Source organism: Heterostelium album, assembly GCF_000004825.1.
Source record: "Heterostelium album PN500 unplaced genomic scaffold PPL_contig12, whole genome shotgun sequence".
In the NCBI taxonomy this organism is placed as follows: domain Eukaryota; phylum Evosea; class Eumycetozoa; order Acytosteliales; family Acytosteliaceae; genus Heterostelium; species Heterostelium album.
This window is the reverse complement of record NW_008805089.1, coordinates 619,081-638,736: the sequence shown is the minus strand read 5'-3', so window position 1 is coordinate 638,736 and position 19,656 is coordinate 619,081. Positions and strand designations below refer to the sequence as shown.

The following is a 19,656-nucleotide window of genomic DNA, read 5'->3' as shown; positions in this document are numbered from 1 at the left end:
AGAGCAGCCACATTGCATTGATACACCAAACTTTTATATTTCACCAAATAATCAATACTTCTTCTATAATTTGTCTCCCTGTTTGCACACACTTCGCTTATTGGCCAGATCCTGCTAGCCAAGAAGAATACTAATGTTATTATAATGATAATTTTGGTGTAAATTATTTTTCCAACTATTACATGGCAGAACTATAAGTGATGTTTTATTGTGATGACGTTTGTAGTACTGACTGGCCTACATATGGAAATTATATTGGTTGTGGTACCTCATTTGTTGTATCAGGATATAATATACTGGCAAATGGTATTTGTGGCGATAGATGTAAAGGGGCAATACCATGCAACTCCACGGGAATGAAGTAGTTTTAATTTGTACAAATTAATAAAAGAAAATACCCCCCAAAAAAAAAAAAGAAAAATAAGAGTTATAGTTATAAATTCATATTTGAACATTTCATCTTCTATATCTGTCTATCAAGACTACTTAAAATAAATATTGAAGAATTCATATTTATTGTTTGATTAATTGATAGTACTTAAATAGAAATATATTTTTAACATTTATAGATTACTAATTTTTTTTTGAATATATCTATTCTCAAATAAAGTTCAAAGTAAATATATATTATAATATGTTTTTTTTTAAGATGACTATTATAGATATCCTGTAAAAATTTTTATAAATTTTATTTTGATGAATCATAAATCAAGAGCAACAATTTATAAATAATTTATTGGAGTGGCTCTAGGTGGGATTGAATCCAACCTTCAATTTGTTCTGGACCATATCCAATATAATAAGCAGTACAATTTTGAGTTGTTGCAAAATTTTTGAAGAATTTGGTTGTTGGGTATACTGCAACATCATTACACCACATATTATTCTTGGTAATTGGTGAACCCTTAGGGACTTGGAAAAAAACAACATCTGGGTATTTGTTTGGAAGAGCTCTCATAAACGCCTTTTGGTCATCACAAGCCTTACATGGAAATTCAGCAAAGTATACAACAACCTATAATAAAAAATATGAATAAGTTTTTGTCAGTATTTTTCAAAATTTTATTTTGGTATCACTTACAATTTGATTTGGATAAGCTTGAGAGTTGAGGAAATTCATTAAAGTATTTGATTCTTGAACAACTTCAAAGGTATCAATGATTTCGTTTGGGTCGAGAGCAACAAGAGACATTTTTATTTGTTATATCTATAAGAAATAAATAATCTATAGTGAATTTAAAGATAAAATTACAAATATTTAAAGAATATTTAGATAAATTTTGATTTTTGATTTGATATTGTAAATGATAATTGAATGATTATCATATTTATAGTCCTTTTTCATTATGAGGGATTTGATATTGATAGGTTTTTAACTTTACACAGTTAGTTAACCAGAAATAAAATCTAAAGTTTTTCATTTGCAAATATTGAACTAGAAATGCCACGTAGTAAAGTATGATAAATATTAGTTGTTAAGAATCAAAGAATTTCGGACGAAACCAAACTATATATTTGTTTCTTGAAAAAAAAAAACAATATCAAAATGTAAAACAAGACACTATATCCCTATGATGTTCCCACCAAAGATGGGTTTGCTAAAGTTTTTCTGTTCTGTTCATGATTTTCTTAAAAGAAAAGATTATTTTTTGAAAATTCATAACATTAACAAACTTACTTTTATCAAATTTCTCTTTAATGATGAAGATGATTGTGTGGTGATGATTCCTTCTTGATGTTCCCAACGCTTATGACTTTAGTGGATTTTGTAAAGAAGAACTTTGTGAGATGTGTTATTGATGACATTTGTAGTATAGGTGCGCCTCAAAATAGTAAATATGTTGGCTGTGGTACAACAGCAGCTGAACATTACAATGGACAATCAATGGTATTAGTAATGCTGGATGTCATAAAGGAGCAATACTTTGTAACACCAATATACTAGAATCGATTTGAATTAAACTTAACAAATAAAAATAAATTATTTATTTTTGTTAAAGTTACAATCATACAAATATAAATGTTTCATATTTGAACTACTTCTATTTCTTCTACTATTTATATATAAAAATCTGACAATGTACGACTAACTACTGATCGATACTACTGTTATAACAGTTGTTGTTTAGTTTTGTTTTTTTTTTTTTTTAAATAAATTAGTAATAGATTTATTATTATTATTATGCTATATTTTTGTGTTGTTAAATGTTTATATATATATAGTTTTAACAGAATTTCTATATTTGTTTGTGAAATGATTAAACAAAATTAAAATAGAAAAAAGAATAATAATTTGTTAGTTTGGTGAAAGTAGCTTGGTTTGCATTGTTTTCAATGAAACATACCCATCTATTGTTACAATTTACGCAAGTTACAAAAGTAGTTAAAGGCTCATCAGCAGATCTTGTTTGAAGTTGGAAATATGTACACTTTCTCTGTTTACATTTACCACATTGGAATTGATCGGTTGTAGCAGCATCTCTACTCAACGTGGCTGCTTCCTTTGAGAATTTCAACATTTTCTTTCTTTCTTCTTGTAACTCTTTATTTGCCATTTCCTTAAGAGTGGTAGTAGTAGTAGTAGTAAATAGATTAGCAATTATTATTATTATCATAGGTTTGTTTATAATTCTGCTTAACTAACTAACTAATATTAAGAAGTAGTAGTAGTAGTAGTACTTACATTTGAATCCATTGAACAGAATCTTGTGATCGATATTTCGGCACTCAAGATTGAATCTCTGAGTGCTTTGTTTTGTTTGAGGTTAAAGATGATCGATCTTGCTTTGGTTCTATATTCGGTGGTTGGTCCATTGAAGATGTTGTACATCTCAGACTCGATCGCTGCTGCAGCTTGATTGTGGTGCATCAATGTCTCAACACCCGATTTGTCCTCCAACGAATCCGCTATCAACTTCATAGTCTTGGCACGAGTATCGTCCGATAGATATGGTAACTCTGTACTATAGGAAGTCGATCTGCTGGACTGTTGTTTCTTTACGCTAATCGGTGAGTATGGTTTTGCTGCTGTTGTCGATGCACTACTACCATCTTCATTTTCTTTCTTCTCATCCTCTACACATCAATACATTAACATCATAAGTATTATTAGTATATTTATTGATTTGATAATATTATATTGATATCAATATCTAACTAAACTTACTTATATCTAATTTTCTCTTTAATGATGGTGTTAATGAAGATGATTGTGGTGGTGATGATTCTTTTTCTTTTTCTTTTAAGTCTTTTTCTTTCTTTACTGATGATGATGATGTAGTTGTGGTTGTTGTCGATTCCTTCTTGATGGGTGGAGTAGATGATGCTGGAGTTGTCTTTGTTGCCAACTGTTCTTTCCACTTGTCAACCAATTCGAGTGCATTCTTTGAGATTGCTTCGTTCTTATTCTTTCTCAATAATCCTACTGATTTACCAATTGCTGTTTTCTATATGTTTATAATGTAATTAAAAATTTACCAATCAGTAAGACAAACAAAATCTAATCTAATGTATTCAAATATTTATAATATGTTTTTCAAATTACTTGTAATAGATCTTTTGAAATATCTAATAAAGAAATTGCCTTCAACAATGCTAAAACTGTATCTAAATCCTATTTTATTGGTATCGATTATTTTGAAATAACAGAGTTTCGATTAGTTTGAATATTAATTATATAGCATATAATCTCTAATCTTACATCATCTTTGACGGCATTATCAAGTTGTTGTTTAAGTTCTACAATTTCACCTTCCATAGCTAAGTTGAATCTCTAAAGATCTTTATTGACTAAAAATATATAAGATAAGATAAAAATGATATATTGTATATGTTTTTAATTAAAAAGAAATATACGACCAAACGAACAGTTGCAGAACACAATTAGCGAAAGATAATAGAATAAAAAATTTAAGCAATGGTGATGAAAAAAAAAAAAAATTTTTAAAAAATTTAAAAAACTATAGTAGTTTTGAATCCAGTAATTTCCTTTATTGGAAATATACTTTTTATTTATATAAATAGAATATCGTTAGATTTTATTATTACTATTGTTACTCTAAGCTATAAAAGAAAAAAGTTTTAAATGATTATTGTTTTTGAACAACTATTCTTTTTGTTTTTTTTTCTATCTAAATGAATGAATGATTGAATGATTTATTATTTGATATGTTTATTAACAAATATCAAAACCAACCAATAGATCTTCATGTATTTAAAAAAATAAATAATTTTTATTTAGAATCCGTTAAAACTTGAGTGAACTGAACCTATACACATTTGCAAAAGTTTGAAAAAAATCAAACCTTTCTTGGAATTTGAAATTTGATGTTATTCAATTTCATAAAATCAAGGTTGTCAATTTAATAATGTAATTTAAATCGATGGATAATAATAATAACAATGATAATCAGCATGCTGCTGGTATTAGTAGTAGTAACAGTAACTATAGCTTTGGTGCAGAGTCAACGGTGGAAGTGAACAGATTCTTTGGTAAACCATGCAATAAAGAAAATCAAGAGATAATCACATTTAAATCGGATATTACCTTTCTAATTGGCCCGCCTAAATCGTAACTATCAATAATTACTATAAAGTTTTGTAGTTAATATAAACAAACTCACACTAAATTTCTTAAAATCAATATTTGTTTGTAAACAACAACAACAGATGTAAATCATCATTATTATTTCAATATGGATATAGCTATACTAAACAAGGATACTCTGTACTATATATATGTGAAAAGAAAAGATTCAACTCTTCACTACCAATGATGTCCAACTCTGAGAAGATTTCAAACAATCAAGTTAATCTTAAACATTTAAAGATAAAGTATGTTGAATAGAATTGTATAATCAATCATAGTATATATAAAATCAATAATATTACAATTGCTAACTAAATCAATCAATGAATAAATATAAAGATATATAGAAAAAGAAACAGATTTTAAGAACTACCTATTGGAATTCCCAATGTTAAACCTATTACCCGATTTAATATTGATTGATGATCTCTCTTCTTTCTTTGGAATGAATCGCTCAAACATGGGAAGATCACTAGGTTTCCTAAAAGATACATTAAACTATATAAATAATCAAAGGTAAATTAAAAAACAAATCAAATCAAATCAAATCAATTTTCTCATTGTATTCAAACTGTGTTGGTTCAAAACAAATGAATATAGACAAAATCCAATGTTAAAGTGTAAAGCGATAGTAACAGACATTGAAAGTAACTTTTATATTGTACAACGATGGGCTAATCTTGCATTACAAATCAGTCATTCACCAGAAATAACATTACCATCTACTACTACTACGACCAACACAAATACCTCTGATATACTTTATAATAATAATAATAATAATGATTCAAGTAGTTTTCAACAACCAACACCAATATCGACAACGAACACAACCCAACAACAACAACAACAACAACAACAGAATACAGATCAAGATAGAAAACTATATTTATTATTAAGAAAATATGATCAAACACACAACTTTATTAATATTCAATTCACAGTTCAACCTTCAATATCAACTTTTAAATTTGATTGTATACAATTTAATCAAAAAAATAATAATGGTAATAATGATAATGATAATGATAAATAAAACCAAAAAAAAAAAAAAAGAACAAAAAAAAAAAAAGATAAAATAAAATAATTTGTGACGTCCAATGAAAGTTATCAAAACGAGTTAACTGGTGTTGATTTGCAGTGTGGTTTGGTGAGGTCATCAATCAATAAAAAATTATCTTATATTTTTATAAAAAAAAAGTAGATAGACTTTTCCTGTTGATTAATTATTATTGTTTATGTTATTGTTATAAATAATAATAATAATAGTCATTTAGTCATAGTGTTAGAAAATAAAAACTAAATCAGATAATTGTTTGTTTTGGTTGAAAAAATAAAGATCTTTGGATAATTTTGTGGTTTTTTTTTTAAAATTTGCAAAAAAACATTATAAAAATTGAAAAAGTGAGTATCCTCATTCTTCAAAACTATTCTGTTACCTCTCTGATTTTTAGACATCAGCATCATCACCAAACAACACTACACTTGGTTTTGGTCAAAACAAAACAAATTAAGATATATTTTTTATCTATCTTATAATATCTTTTATTTATTTATTATTATTTTTTTAGAAAGAATTTAGAGAAGAACTTTTTTTTATTTTACTACAGTTTGTTTGTATTAATTAATAATAATAATATTATACATAATTATAATAGTTTGGTGTTTGTAATTTAAAATAAATATTATATATTATCAAATCAAATCAAATCAAACCAAACGGAATCAGATATCTAGATATGTCATATGTACATAGTACACTTTCATCTAAATCGATTAGAGAACAATTCTCAGAGGCTAAAGCACTCTTGGATCAAGTTCGTCAATTGATTGACAGTGGAAGTCAAAGTGAGGTTGCAAAAGCATCTTCAATTTGTAAGTATTAGCTAATTAGAGAAATCATTACATTAATCATTACAACTTTGCTAATTTGATTGATTAATTGGTTATGGTTACAACGTTTGCAGTGAAATCTATTCTACCACTTTATAAGGATATCACTGCGAATGAAGAGAGTAAGATACCCGAGTATTTGGAGCAACTCAAAGAGATTAAAGTAAGATTGACAGAGGAAACAAATAGAGTCATACAGAAGCGTGATGAAGCAAAGAAAGCTGCTCTTACCAGTTCGTCTTCCGCTGACGATAGACAACAACAACAAGCACAAGCACAACAACAACAACAGCAGAATTCACCATTTGTAAAGTCAGAGTTACCTCAGAGACCACCGTTACTACAAGGTTATTTGAAGAAACTCGGTGAGAAAGGACTGGTTAAATCCTATAAGAAACGATGGTTCCTACAGAAGGACAATAAACTTTACTACTACGAGAAGGAGGGAGATACCACTAGCTTTGGATTCATTAATCTACCGGATATGATCGGTGTCAAAACCATTGATTCCGGCTTTGAGTTGGTCACCCCCGGTAGAGTGTACAACTTCCAAGTGTTGAAAGCTGCCGATCTAAATTACTGGACCGAAGGTTTGAAGGAATTCAAAAAGTATTACACTGCATTGCAAAACAGTTTGAAGCAAGCCAACTCTAGTTCAATGAGTGACTTACCAAGTAATCAAATGAGTCTTGGTGATCTTAGAAGACTTTCAACAATTGATAATAGTAGTGGTAGTGGTAGTACAAGTACATCTGGTGGATCACAACGTGATTATAGAAAGATGTCAATGGTTGATGGAAATACTAATACAACTACTACAAGTGGTAATAGTAATAATAATAATAGTAATAATGGAACAAACTATGGTAGTTATAGTAATGGTGGTGGATCAATGGAAGCGATGATGAAGAAGAGAGAGGAAGAAGAGAAAGAAGCAGAAGCAAAGAGACAGAAAGAGAGAGAAGAAGAGAGACAAAGGAAAATTAAAGAAGAAGAAGAAGAACAACAAAGAAAAAAGAGAGAGCAAGAGGAAGAACTTAAAAAACAACAGTTGAATGATGAAAGATTAAAGAGAGAGGAACAAAAGATTGTCGAGGAAATGAAGAAATTTGATGAAGATAGAGAAAGACAACAACAACAAGATAAAGTAAAAGATGAAGAAGATCAAAGACAAAAGAAACTAATTGAAGAAATGAATGAGAAACAAAGAGAAAGAGAAAGACAACAACAACAACAACAACAACAACAAGATAATAATAATAATAATAATGATAACGATCAAAATGATTATCAAAATGATAGAAAATCAATTAGTTTAAATTCAACACCAATCGTTTCTTCACCTGCAGTTGTAGATTCACCAGTTGCCACACCAACTTCATCTACACCTGGCGTTGTCGGTAACAATGAATATTCATCACCCTATTTGAAGAGTTCATCTTATCCAAATACACCTGCTGGATATTCACAAGTCGATGAGACTGCTCTAAGGAAGAAGATCGAAGAGGAAGTAACCAAGCGATTGATGTCACAGCAAGATGAACTTTTGGAGATCGAAAGACAACGAAGACTTTCGCTAGAGTCAGAGATTCAAAAGCTAAAGGAAATCATTGCAAAGCAAGCACAGTCAGAGAAAAGCAATGCCAATATCAAGCTAGAGCTGCAGTATCGTGACGAAGAGATTGACCGTCTCAAGAAAGATCTATCGATTGCCAACGACAATATCACCACGCTCCAAAAGGACAATGAAACACTCGCTGCCAAACCAAAGGAATCGTTCCCTCACGAGTATGAATGGGCCGCAGAGATTTCCAATCGTGACCGCGAGATTCTCAGTTTACGCGAGCAAATCGGTGAGATCTCTGCCAACTTGAAGTTGAAGGAGAATGCAGTGTCGGTCATCAAACGTGAGAATGAAATGTTGCGTGAGGAAACCGAGAAGAAGGATAAATACATAAATTCACTCAACGAGAGAAACCGTGATTCCGCGACCATCAAGTCCGGTGCTTCTGGTGGCGGTGCCGCCGGAAACAAGGGAACGATCGACATCAACAAACTCAAGGAGTCGGTGCTCGCTCACCAATCGCAAAACTCATTCTTGATCTCTGAGATCCAACGTTTGGAGACCGACATGGAGCTACTCAAGGAGATCAAAGCGGAGGAGACCGAAGAGTTGACTCGTTCACTCAACGAATGTATATATCAATATAGAACACTACGCGAAAAACTATTGGGTACGAACGAGACAGAGTACTGCAAGAAGATCGAGAAGGAAAATCTGCTCATCAAGAAGGAGTACTTCCTTACACTGGCTGTCTCTGTAAAACTACATCGTGGAATGGCTGGAGAATCGACCAACATCAACATCCACAATCTCTATGACGAATCGATACGCGCCAACATCGATTATAAACAGTGGCCAGAATGGATTTCATCGGTAATCGAAGATAAAAAGAATAATGTAAAATTAAACTCAACCTATGAATCAAACAGACGTAGTAGATCATCTAAATAAGATGCATACAAATAAAACAATTAATATTAATTTTGAAAACAGACTATTTTATTACAAATTTAAAAAAGTCATCATTTACTTGGAATTAAATTTAAAACTGATATAATGTAAATTTGATTAAAAGAAATAAAAAAAATCAAATTAGGTAAATATTAATAACAATAATTCATTGATAAATCTGGATCACTAACAAATTTATTTCCTTCAATCTATTAGCTGTTGTATTTGCACCAAATCTTTATATCCCACCTAATACACTTACTCCTCAAGAATTATTGTTGGCTTCAAACAAAATTGTTTCATTTATAGAAGATTGTATCATTTTAATGAAAAATAAACAACTGTATTAAGAGATAAATAATTTATCTGTTTCAGCTTCCAACTTAACAATTTATTTTAGAAAGGACAATTACAAAGTTAATTAATAGGGTAATATAATTTTTTATTTTATTGATTACTCTTAAAAATACATAATTCTTTTATTTTTTTTTTATTTTTTTTAATGATTTAATTTAATTACTGTTGATTATTATTGGGTTGTCTATTTTATTAGATTGATTACATCATTCCATAGAGAATTGGATAATGTGCGATTTATAGGCACACCAAAACTATTGACATAATAAAAGAGATTGCAAAGTGATTTTGATGTGGTTCGATATTCTTGGGTGTAATTCTTGGTTTCGTGTGCAACACCTCCCCTGAGACGTGAAGACAATCCCAAGTACTGTATCTTGTCTTTCTCAATCAGGCATTCGAATAATCGCTTATTTGCTTGCACGAGATCCGGTAATATCAAATGAGTAATCGTTTCGTTGGTTTTAAATGCCTCTTCAATATGATAGCCACCTGATACATGATTATTAAATAGCGATAGGAAAGTGATTGTCTGATTGTTTTGCGCGAATTTCTTGAAAGACAACTCTAGTTGATAGTCATCTTGAATACAGTTGTGGAGCAAGAGGTGGGTGATGGTCTTATTGATTTCGAATGACTCAAAGAGTTGCGAGCAAACAATTAATCTCATGCTGTCAAGCAAGAGGAATTTAATCGTTGTGTTCAATGCCCATATCTGAGCAAAAGCTTGTTGAGATTCTGGGGTGATCTTTCTATGGTTTGCAGGGTAACACCAATTTCTAATGGAAAGTCTTTTGATAGTTTGATTGGAAGCTAGTGCTTTGCATACTCTGTTCCAGTTCTCTGGATCATCCATGGGGACACCACTATGCTCGTTGATACCATAACATTTGCAAAGTCCTTGACCATCTTCACTGCCACCAAGATGACAGAAGGAAATAGCAACTGCCAATGATTCAATATGTGGACATTCGCTGACCGCAACGAGTAAATCACGTAGTTCTATTAAATCATCATCAATTCTCAAGTGTCTGAGTGTCTTGATTCTAAAGAGTGTGTTGTATCTAGTATGCATTCTGGGATTCTCGTCCCATACGTTTTCGAAGCGAAGATTAATCGAATCTGTTTGCCACCATCTAACAAAATTGTAAAAGCTTTCTGTCACTATTTTCTTGTCACCTTCCATCTCGACGTCTTTTACTTTCATTTTGATAGACTTTATGTTTTTAAATTTCGAAAAGATCATAGTCAATGGTAATCTCTTCAGCACCAAAGTCGGGGAGGAATTTATGATGAAAATCAACTTTTACTTGAATATCGATATGTGGATAGCTCTCGGCTAGACAGTCAACCACCCAATCACCAACTTGAGTTCGAATGACAATGGTTGTGAGATTTGGGAAATTGTCAATATAGCCACACACAATGTCCAGTCTATCTTCATCAGACTTTTGTTCATCGTTCCAACCAAGCTCTTGGATTGTTAGTCTGAGAATATTATCAACGTGGTAGAGTGACCACGGTGTTGGGAGGATAAGACGACTTTCTAACTTATCGAATTTACTACAATCGCCTTCCCAAGCTGCATTGAATCGAGTGAGTCGACATGAAACATATTTAAACCATGATTTGCAAACCAATGCGAGCGTGAGAAGTTTCTCGAAAGAAGGAACTCTGTTTCCACCACTATCTGAAACCTTTTTTCTCATCAGTGGAACCAAGATATTATTTTGTTCAAACAATGCGAGGTATTGATGCAAGGCATGCTGAACGATATAACTCTGATCAAAAGATGGCAATTGACAATGGATGGGAGTAAGCACCCTAGTATCAGGTGGCATACTACCATTATCATCGTATACATCTACCTTTGAAAAGGGGACATTACTACTATATGATACTTTTGAACGTGGAGATCTCAAATGAGACATTATTTATTTGTATAAAGATGTTTGGAAAAAAAAAGGATGAACATTTTAATTATATAATATTTTAAGAGGGGTAAATAAATTTGAAATGAGGCAATAAACAAGTGTGATCAAACTGAGGGATAAAAAAATTTTGTAATTTAGAGAATTTTTTTTAAAAAACAAAGAAATTCTCTAGTTTTTTGGTCAAACTAATACCCATACAAGAGATGTGTTGTTGAATACCGAGTTCCATATGGTTGAGATTGTGATTGGCTTGGCTAATTGCTTAGCCTGAGATGGTTGCGAGAAGCCAAAACCGTTTTTGCTCTAAACTATAAACGTGAGGTTTTGAAGGTATTTTGAACTTAATCTCTATTTTACCCCCCTTTATCATACTATTACCAAAATTTTTTTATTTTTTTGTATTAATTGAGAACTCATTGCCTTTTATAAATTATTTGTTATAATATCATTTATTTTTATATTTTTATAAGTTTTCGTTTTTTTTTTTTTATATTTTTATCATACTATATTTATATAAAATGAGAGAATTTAGTCATTATCAATTCACTTTTAAACTGGTTCAATCGAGATGAAATACACGATACCCATGACAATCAAATGAGTTCGTTCTTCAATGATTCCAGAAGTTTCCAAGAATACTGGAATCTCATCAAACTTTACCAACCCAGAAGGCAGTGTTTGTGTATCTCTGCCTAACCTACACTATAATATAACGACAACAAGAGAAAGAAAAAGAGCAAGAACAAGAAAATTTTGATAATAATGAAAGCAATCAAATGGAAATTGACGTTGACCACAGTAATGAACATAAAGAGTTAGAAGAAGTAGAAGTAGAAGTAAAAGTAAAAGAGAAAAGTCAATGAATCAGTATAGTCTACAGTACAACAATCTCCAACAACGGTCGATAAAGATTCTCTTACTTTTCTATTATTTTTATTAATTATTCTGCATCCTATTATATTGATTTTTTTTTTTTTTTTTTTGCAAAAAAGATTTGTTGACTCATGATCAGTCAACAAATTGCAGGTATTGATATTAACCTGCTAGTTCGTGTTTTATATTATATTTACATTCTCACACAGGCCGTGAGAAATATAGCCAATAAAAAGTTATTATTATTATTATTATTATTATAATATTATTATTGTTATTATTATTATTATTATTAGTTATTATTAATTAATAAGTTGAGTAGTATTAGGATAGAATAGATCTAACAGTAGTTGCGTGTTGATGAACAACAGTATAAAGTGGTGGCACGTAGTTGGAAGGATTTAGATTCCAATCAGATTTAAATTTAAGCGTTAATGCAGAGCAATCGACAGTGATTCCTTGGGAGATAGAATTAGCGATTGTGAAGTTAAGCTTGTGGTAATTGGCATCGATTAATTTGGTGTAATGGGTGACTGCTCTTGACGGTATTTTCCAGCTTGTAATGGGTACCATCACCAAACATTTCACAGGACAGCGCCTGCCATAACGAATGTACGATAGCAGCAGTAAGGTGGGTGAAGTGGACAGTAGTACGAATAGGACCGTCGAACTTGATGCACGAGTGCTTCCAATTACGGAGTCTATAGTTACAGTACTTATGGTATAAATGTTTGATAAAGGAAAGGAACTGCTGTGAAACTACATTCCTGCATTTAAAGAAGAAATGCTCATGTGGGTTGCAGAGCTCAGTGAAGGTGTCACCACAGAACTCACAGACATGACCAGTGCGCTTGGTTTTGTTTTCAAAAAAAAGTCCGCATGCGGTCATAATAAAAATTTATTAAAATTAAGTGCTCGGACCTGGAATCGAACCAGGGTTAGGAGGACCACAACCTCATGTACTGCCACTATACGATCCGAGCATATAATGATTCCCAAATTTATCGTTGGTGCGTTATGGCATAAGGAATCTGGTTAATCCTTATGCCGATAAGCATACATACGTCAGTGGTATATACTTCCATTACACCACTATTCCATCGAGCACACCTAAACTACTTTAAATATATTCGAGTCTCAAGATCCTATGCTTCTTGTTAGGGGATTACAAACGGAGGATCTAATCATAGCAACGTTTCCATTCATAATTCTAAGAGCCCGCTGTGACTCCCTTAGACCTACATCAGTAGTGGTATCATGGTGGTCCCAACCTAAGGAGAACAGATATAATTTCCCCCGCCTGGTCTTTAGTTGACGTTCATTTTAATTAATTACTAGTTGCAATAAAACACTCGGTACAATTGTTGTGTTTTGAATATCTCAACTTCCACCTTGTATTATCACTTCAAAAAAAAAACTATTCGATCCGAGTATGTGATGGTGGCCTCTTTTCAATCCGAGCACATGGCTTTTTGGGATCATATGTTAATCTATTTGAAAATTGAACTCTGGACAAATAATTTTTTTTCATTTCTTTAACTATATGAACATGAGTTTGATTTAATAGTGGTTGTCGATATAGTAATATAATTGGATGATCAATTTTTTCAATCTCAATTAGATTTCTAAAAATAAAAATTTGTAAACAACTACTACTTTTTAGAAAGTTAATAAAGATAAATTTAGTTCTTTTAAACATGCTTTACAAATATAATATATTAAATCATTTTTTTTGTTCAAAATACCAACCTCTTTGACAACATTATCCACAATTCACAAAGATTACAACAAAATCTTATTTTGTTAATCCAAAGGATATACATAAAAACTCATTTTTTGGATTAACAAAATCAGAGTTTGTTGTGAATTGTGGATAATCCAAAAAATTCTGTAGAAATTTTCTTTACTTTTTAGTCAAAACACAAATTGATTTATTTAAATAGATAAATTCTTTTAAAATAAAAATATATCAAACAAATTAGAATTATATATATTTAAAAATTTTAAAACTTTAACTATTTAAAACCGTTCTGAATATTAAATTATTAAAATTATGTGTATCCTATAAAATCTCAAAACTGTTAAAAATAACAACTATGTAAACATTAGTTAAACAATGAATAATTCCTTACCACTTCTGATGTTTAATCATTTTCAACTAAAAAAAAATAATTTAAATTAAATAAATTTATTAGTTGGGAGTCCTTTGCCTATTATTAAAAACATATATTACTAATTTTAATTTTAATTATTGGAATTTGAATAATTCAAACACCGAAATTAACCGGTATTTTTGAAATCACCAATATTGGAGCTCATGATATTAAGAAATTTGGTATAGTTATGATTACATGACAAAGCAAAGAGAACAAGTTTAATGCCTGATAATCTAAAGAATTTTCTCAAACATTCTATATTGCTTTTCTGTCACTCACTAAATAGTTCCTCATCGCAGTGATATATCGGGTGATTATATTGACCCATTGTTTTTGATGTTATTGTTATTGGAAGTTACAAAGGTTAATGTGGTGGTTTTTTTTATAAAAAAAGATAAAAATGATCATTAATCTAAAATCAAATCTCCAACAATACAATTGTGAATTCTATTTGTTTATATTTTAGTTTTTATTCTTTTAATTTTCGGTATATTGACATCAATGTGTACATCCCAACAACTCACACATCAACAAGTATATAAATTGACACCCCAATTATTAAAATCTAGACGTTTGTCGACTGAATATTAAGTTATCAAAAATTTGTTCCTCAAAAACAAACCCCCGAATCACGAATAAAATGCATTTTTGGTGAAAAAACAAAATGCCGTTTTTTATTTTTGGTCTCCAAATTTGTCTTTGCTCCTTGTGGATTTATCATTCTTTGCCCAATGTCGCCTTTAATCCGGTGTTTAAGTGTCATAAACTTTTGTTCTGTTTAAACTGATGATGTGTGTTGTATTCCAAATTGCCTATATATACTGATGAATTCAATTTCAATTAATGCTTTTTTTTGTTTTTAATCTATTTCATCTGACACTTACAAACAAATAAATTATCTATTATTCTTTTTATATATTCTTTATATCATTGTTATGATTTTTCTTTTATTTTTCTATGTAAGATCAGGCAGGATGATGTGGAATCTCTTTAGATTATATTTTTAGATTATATTTCTCTTTTTAATATTCTTAACTTTTTTTTCTCTTATTTTTTAAGCAAAAAGGGTGGAAATAAACAAAATATATTATATAATATTATGAAGTTGCATAATTATTATTTGTTTAATTCTTTTCTATAAAATAAGTTACTAACAATTAATTACTTAAAGATCTTTAAAAAAAAATTTTTATAAAGAAGAAATAATAAGTTCGTTGAAAAAAAAAATATTTAAGGTAATGTTTATTGTTTTGAAATCTGGGCAAAAAGTTTAATGATAGATATAAAGGTAAGGTTGTAGTTTAGTTGGTCGTGGCGAAAGTTAATCTATCTATATAAAAAAAACAAATAATAATAATAAAAAAAAAAACAAAACATAGTTGGTGCGGTAAGTTGATGTGTTGTTGTGTGTGTAGTTTTTTGATGGTAGTATAAGTTATAATTGATTGTTGATGTTGTTGAAGATTTTAATGATTGATATCATCTAATTCAAGACAGGCATTCTTAAAACGGTATTCTCTAATTACATACTCGGAGGAGATGTCCTCACGGGTTTCGTTGTGTTTCTGAAGGATGCTGACTTCAAATGATTGGTAGCAAGTGTCAAAGGCAACCAAGATCGTTGCGGACAGGTATCCACCTTGTTTATGTTTGAAAAGGCATGGACGTTGGAACTTGCGTATTCCTTTGACGACTGCTTCCAGCGCGTAACGGTTTGTAAATTGGATCACTTGAAAATGTACAATATCATCCCAGGTTAACTGAGGTGAATAGGTCCTCAGATCTTCTTCCGACTTGAAACCTAATAGCTTGGCAAAGCTATCGTTCATGTCTAAGAGATTACGATCTGGGAATGCCCATCTTGAAAGCGGTAAATTGTTCTTTACCTAAAATAATTAAAAAAAAAAAAAAACAAAAAGAATTAAAAATATTAATAAGTTGATCAAAAGAAATGTAGAGAAAAATGATTCTCTTAAAGATATTTTACCGACTCTGAGCAAGGCAACCAAATTCCACCTGGAATGAGTGGATTTTTGGGTGAGGGAGAGTAAAGTGGTCTTTGGATATTGGGGAACTGAAGGAATGAAGTAATTGTCTCAAGAGATTGATGAATCTTCTTGAATTCATTTACTAGAACGTCAGGTAAGATTGTATGTACAGGTGAGTTACTATTGGTGTTGTGGTTGTTGAAGAAGTTTCCGCTGTTGAGAATTGATTGGATAACGTTGTCTCCAATCAATTGTTGTTGAAGTTGGTTGTTGTTGTTGTTGTTGTAGGCGAGTTGAAGTTGTTGTTGTTGTTGTTGTGCGGATTGTTGTTGTTGTGGAGTACCGTCCATTGAGAATGGACTCTTCATGCAGTATCCGAATGGTGAAGAACCGACACCGATTGGTTCTTGGAAGCTGGAGCTTGTACTGATGAGATTGGAGAGGTTGGCACATACGTTTTCAACAACGGTCTGGATTGGTGAGATGGCACCTCCAGTTGCGGATTTGGAGTTGTTGGTGTCTTCGTTATTTGTGTCAACATATGGATGACAGAGTGAAGATGAATTGTTGAGTTGTTGGTGTTGGTTGTGTTGTTGTTGTTGTTGATGGTGGAGATGTTGATAGTCTAAGCTAGCGTTGGTTTGGAATATCATATCAAAGTGAGCGTGGGGACTTGCTGGGGACGAGTCGGAGGAGTAGGCAGAGATTGAAGGCGATGGTGTTGAGAACGCAGATTGTGGAGACGATGGTATACTTGAGGCGGGCGAAGTACCATTCATTGTTGGCGAGGACATGAATTGAATGCTATTGTTGTTGCTGGCAGATAGCTCACTTTTGTTGATGGCGTCGACTGACGACATTTCCTTATTGTCGATGTTGCTATTAAATACATAAGGAATAAATATGGGGTTACCAGAGGCAGTAATATCATTCTCTTCTTTAACAGATTGATGTTGTTGGGGCGATGATTGTTGGTGTTGTTGGACGTTGTTGTTTTGGTCAGTAGTACCAACAAACTTGAACATCTGTTGATTACCATTAGTTGAGGATTGAATGATATTACTACCTTGGTTGTTGGTTGGTGAGGGTGGTTGAGATTTGTTGTTGTTGTTAGAGGTGAGGTTGAGATAGTGAGGGATTTGTTGTTGGAGGTGTGGGTTGTTTTTGATACTATTTACAAGACTGGAGGTGTCTTGAATTCCAGGATAGGTTGTCATTTGGGGCTTGGGAGCATTGGCACCAACTTTGGAGTTAACCTTTTTGGCAGAGGCTCCTTGTTGACCGACTATGGAACCATTATCTGTGAGCAGGATGATTGGCTCGGTAGTGGTGTGGACGAGCGCAGAAGATGGCGACGAATTGGCATCCTTCTTGAGACGCTTTCCGACAACCTTGGGCTTTCTTGGAATATCAAGACAACTGTCCTCAATTCCATGTTTTGTACATCTGAGGCAGGGACGATTGTGGTCACAGGCTACCTTGGAGGAACGGCAATTCAAACAAGCTTTCTTGGCACGTTTCTTGACTGGTGGTTGTTGTGGCTGTTGTTGGTCAGCAACAACTGGGGCAATGGCCGATGGGGCAACAACTTGAATCGATGAAACTTGTTGTTGGATTTGATCAGTCAAGAGACTGGAAATTTGTTGTGAAACAATATTATTGTTGTTGTTGGTAGCATTGTTGTTGTTGTTCATAACGTTTTGTAACAACTGTTGTTGTTGAACATTAACATTGTAGTGTTGCATTGGTACTTGACCTGATTGATTGATAATATGTGTGACGTACATTGTTTGACAAAATAGTTGAATTTAAAATTGATAAAATAAATTTAAAATTATAATTATTATTATTGAATTATTGTTGTTGTTGATTGTTGTTGAATTATTATTGTTGTTGATTATTGCTGTTGTTTGAATGGAATTAAGATTGTTATTGATGTTTGTTATTTAAATTGCTTACTAGTTTGGCAAATTATAACAGTGGAATTGAAGACAAATTGTAGGACGGAATTGATGTTTAATAGAGAGTGTAATTTTTGAAATAATAAATTTTCTGATATATATATATATTTTGGTGAGGCGGTATGATTGATTGTGAAAGTGGGATGAAGTATATAATATAAGAAGAAAATTTTCTTTAATTAAAACTTATCTTTTGTACGAGAGAGAAAGAAATAAAGAGAACTCGATAGCAGTGGGCACCTTATAGATCTTAAATAACATTAAAACTTTTCTGGTAGAAAAAAGTTTTATATGTCACTGAGAAAAGACAAGGTGAGAGACAGTTTAAGGTTGACGTTGTGAAGTGATTGTGGTGGAGGTATTTTTGAACGTTTAGGGTTGGATATACAAAATAAAATGTGGAGAAGTTGAACTTTTCAAGGGAGAACTACGGAGCTGACTGGCGCGATGATGTCTTTTCCAAAAGCTGATTCCCGAGTTGGATATCTTTTTTTCTGTTGAGTATGTAAAGAAAAAAAAAGATTTGATCTGATAACCTAAAATAAATCTAAGAAGAGGAAAAATAAGAAGAAGAATCAGAAGAGATGAAAGAAATGAAGAGGGATAAAAAATAAATAAAATATTTAATGTTAATAAATTATTTTTGTTTTTTCATATAAAAAAATAGTTTATAAAGATGAAATAAATTAAATATGTATTATGATTGGCCAATGATTATTATTTGATTGTTTATTTTAATTGTTTTATTTGTTGTTCAAAGTGTATAATTTTTTTTTTTTTTGTTTATTAATATTTTTTTTTTTAATTTGCGAGTAATTTTACGAAATTATTATTATTTTGAAGATTTAATAAAGTCTTTTATATTACTTTTTATTTATTTAATGTTATTTGTATTTTGTAAAATGATTTATTAGATTTGTATATTATGTGTTTAATTTATTGATTGAGTGTTTTGTGTTGTTATTTATTATTTATGTTCATTCATTACCTTTATTGGGATTGAGATATTTGGTAAGGTTGAATGGGTAAGAATGTTAAGGGAACAAATTTGAGGAGGAGCCAAGAGTGAAGAGAATTCCAAAAATTAAAATAAAATTATAAAAATCAAAAAAAATATTATTTTTTTTCAATCATTTGTAAAAAAATATCAAAATCACTGAGAGCATAATAAGGCACCAAATTAGATGTTTGTTGATTTGTTTTTTTTGAAAAAACAAAAAGAAAAAATTGTAAAATTGTATGTGGTGGGTCTCACACTGCTAAACCCAATTTTGAATCAAAAATACCCACAAAAACAAAAAAATACGAAAAGTGAAAAATTTAGTAAAAATTGATTTAAAAAAAAAGACACCCCCATCAAAGACCAACATTATTTTGTGTTTTTTAAAAAA

At 31.1% G+C, this 19,656-nt stretch overlaps 8 protein-coding genes and 1 non-coding gene across 9 annotated transcripts; 3 read left to right on the top strand and 6 right to left on the bottom strand.

Moving 5' to 3' along the window:
• Positions 1-733: 733 nt before the first annotated feature.
• On the bottom strand, positions 734-1,192 carry PPL_05491 (uncharacterized protein; the record flags this gene model as incomplete). The annotated part of the gene is made up of 2 exons (XM_020576370.1): positions 734-1,015; positions 1,082-1,192. 2 exons carry the CDS (start codon positions 1,190-1,192, stop codon positions 734-736), a joined length of 393 nt encoding a protein of 130 aa, XP_020433619.1.
• A 503-nt stretch (positions 1,193-1,695) lies between these two features.
• PPL_05490 (uncharacterized protein) lies at positions 1,696-2,555 on the bottom strand (the record flags this gene model as incomplete). The annotated part of the gene is made up of 5 exons (XM_020576369.1): positions 1,696-1,823; positions 1,943-1,962; positions 2,013-2,054; positions 2,078-2,103; positions 2,346-2,555. The coding sequence occupies 5 exons, from the start codon at positions 2,553-2,555 to the stop codon at positions 1,696-1,698; spliced, it is 426 nt and encodes a 141-aa protein (XP_020433618.1).
• A 98-nt stretch (positions 2,556-2,653) lies between these two features.
• Positions 2,654-3,757, bottom strand: tcea1 (RNA polymerase II elongation factor; the record flags this gene model as incomplete). The annotated part of the gene is made up of 4 exons (XM_020576368.1): positions 2,654-3,075; positions 3,167-3,446; positions 3,545-3,613; positions 3,701-3,757. 4 exons carry the CDS (start codon positions 3,755-3,757, stop codon positions 2,654-2,656), a joined length of 828 nt encoding a protein of 275 aa, XP_020433617.1.
• Positions 3,758-4,382: 625 nt separating this feature from the next.
• On the top strand, positions 4,383-5,624 carry PPL_05488 (uncharacterized protein; the record flags this gene model as incomplete). The annotated part of the gene is made up of 3 exons (XM_020576367.1): positions 4,383-4,570; positions 4,669-4,833; positions 5,189-5,624. The coding sequence occupies 3 exons, from the start codon at positions 4,383-4,385 to the stop codon at positions 5,622-5,624; spliced, it is 789 nt and encodes a 262-aa protein (XP_020433616.1).
• Positions 5,625-6,327: 703 nt separating this feature from the next.
• PPL_05487 (pleckstrin domain-containing protein) lies at positions 6,328-8,996 on the top strand (the record flags this gene model as incomplete). Its single annotated transcript, XM_020576366.1, has 2 exons — positions 6,328-6,463; positions 6,556-8,996. 2 exons carry the CDS (start codon positions 6,328-6,330, stop codon positions 8,994-8,996), a joined length of 2,577 nt encoding a protein of 858 aa, XP_020433615.1.
• Positions 8,997-9,443: 447 nt separating this feature from the next.
• On the bottom strand, positions 9,444-11,284 carry PPL_05486 (uncharacterized protein; the record flags this gene model as incomplete). Its single annotated transcript, XM_020576365.1, has 3 exons — positions 9,444-9,455; positions 9,559-10,569; positions 10,664-11,284. The coding sequence occupies 3 exons, from the start codon at positions 11,282-11,284 to the stop codon at positions 9,444-9,446; spliced, it is 1,644 nt and encodes a 547-aa protein (XP_020433614.1).
• A 779-nt stretch (positions 11,285-12,063) lies between these two features.
• On the top strand, positions 12,064-12,150 carry PPL_05485 (uncharacterized protein; the record flags this gene model as incomplete). Its single annotated transcript, XM_077398157.1, has 1 exon — positions 12,064-12,150. One exon carries the CDS (start codon positions 12,064-12,066, stop codon positions 12,148-12,150), a length of 87 nt encoding a protein of 28 aa, XP_077254274.1.
• Positions 12,151-13,072: 922 nt separating this feature from the next.
• PPL_05484 lies at positions 13,073-13,143 on the bottom strand. Its single transcript has one exon. It is a non-coding gene; the product is annotated as a tRNA-His (tRNA).
• Positions 13,144-15,782: 2,639 nt separating this feature from the next.
• On the bottom strand, positions 15,783-18,091 carry PPL_05483 (Zn(II)2Cys6 transcription factor domain-containing protein; the record flags this gene model as incomplete). The annotated part of the gene is made up of 2 exons (XM_020576364.1): positions 15,783-16,202; positions 16,448-18,091. 2 exons carry the CDS (start codon positions 18,089-18,091, stop codon positions 15,783-15,785), a joined length of 2,064 nt encoding a protein of 687 aa, XP_020433613.1.
• Positions 18,092-19,656: the final 1,565 nt, after the last annotated feature.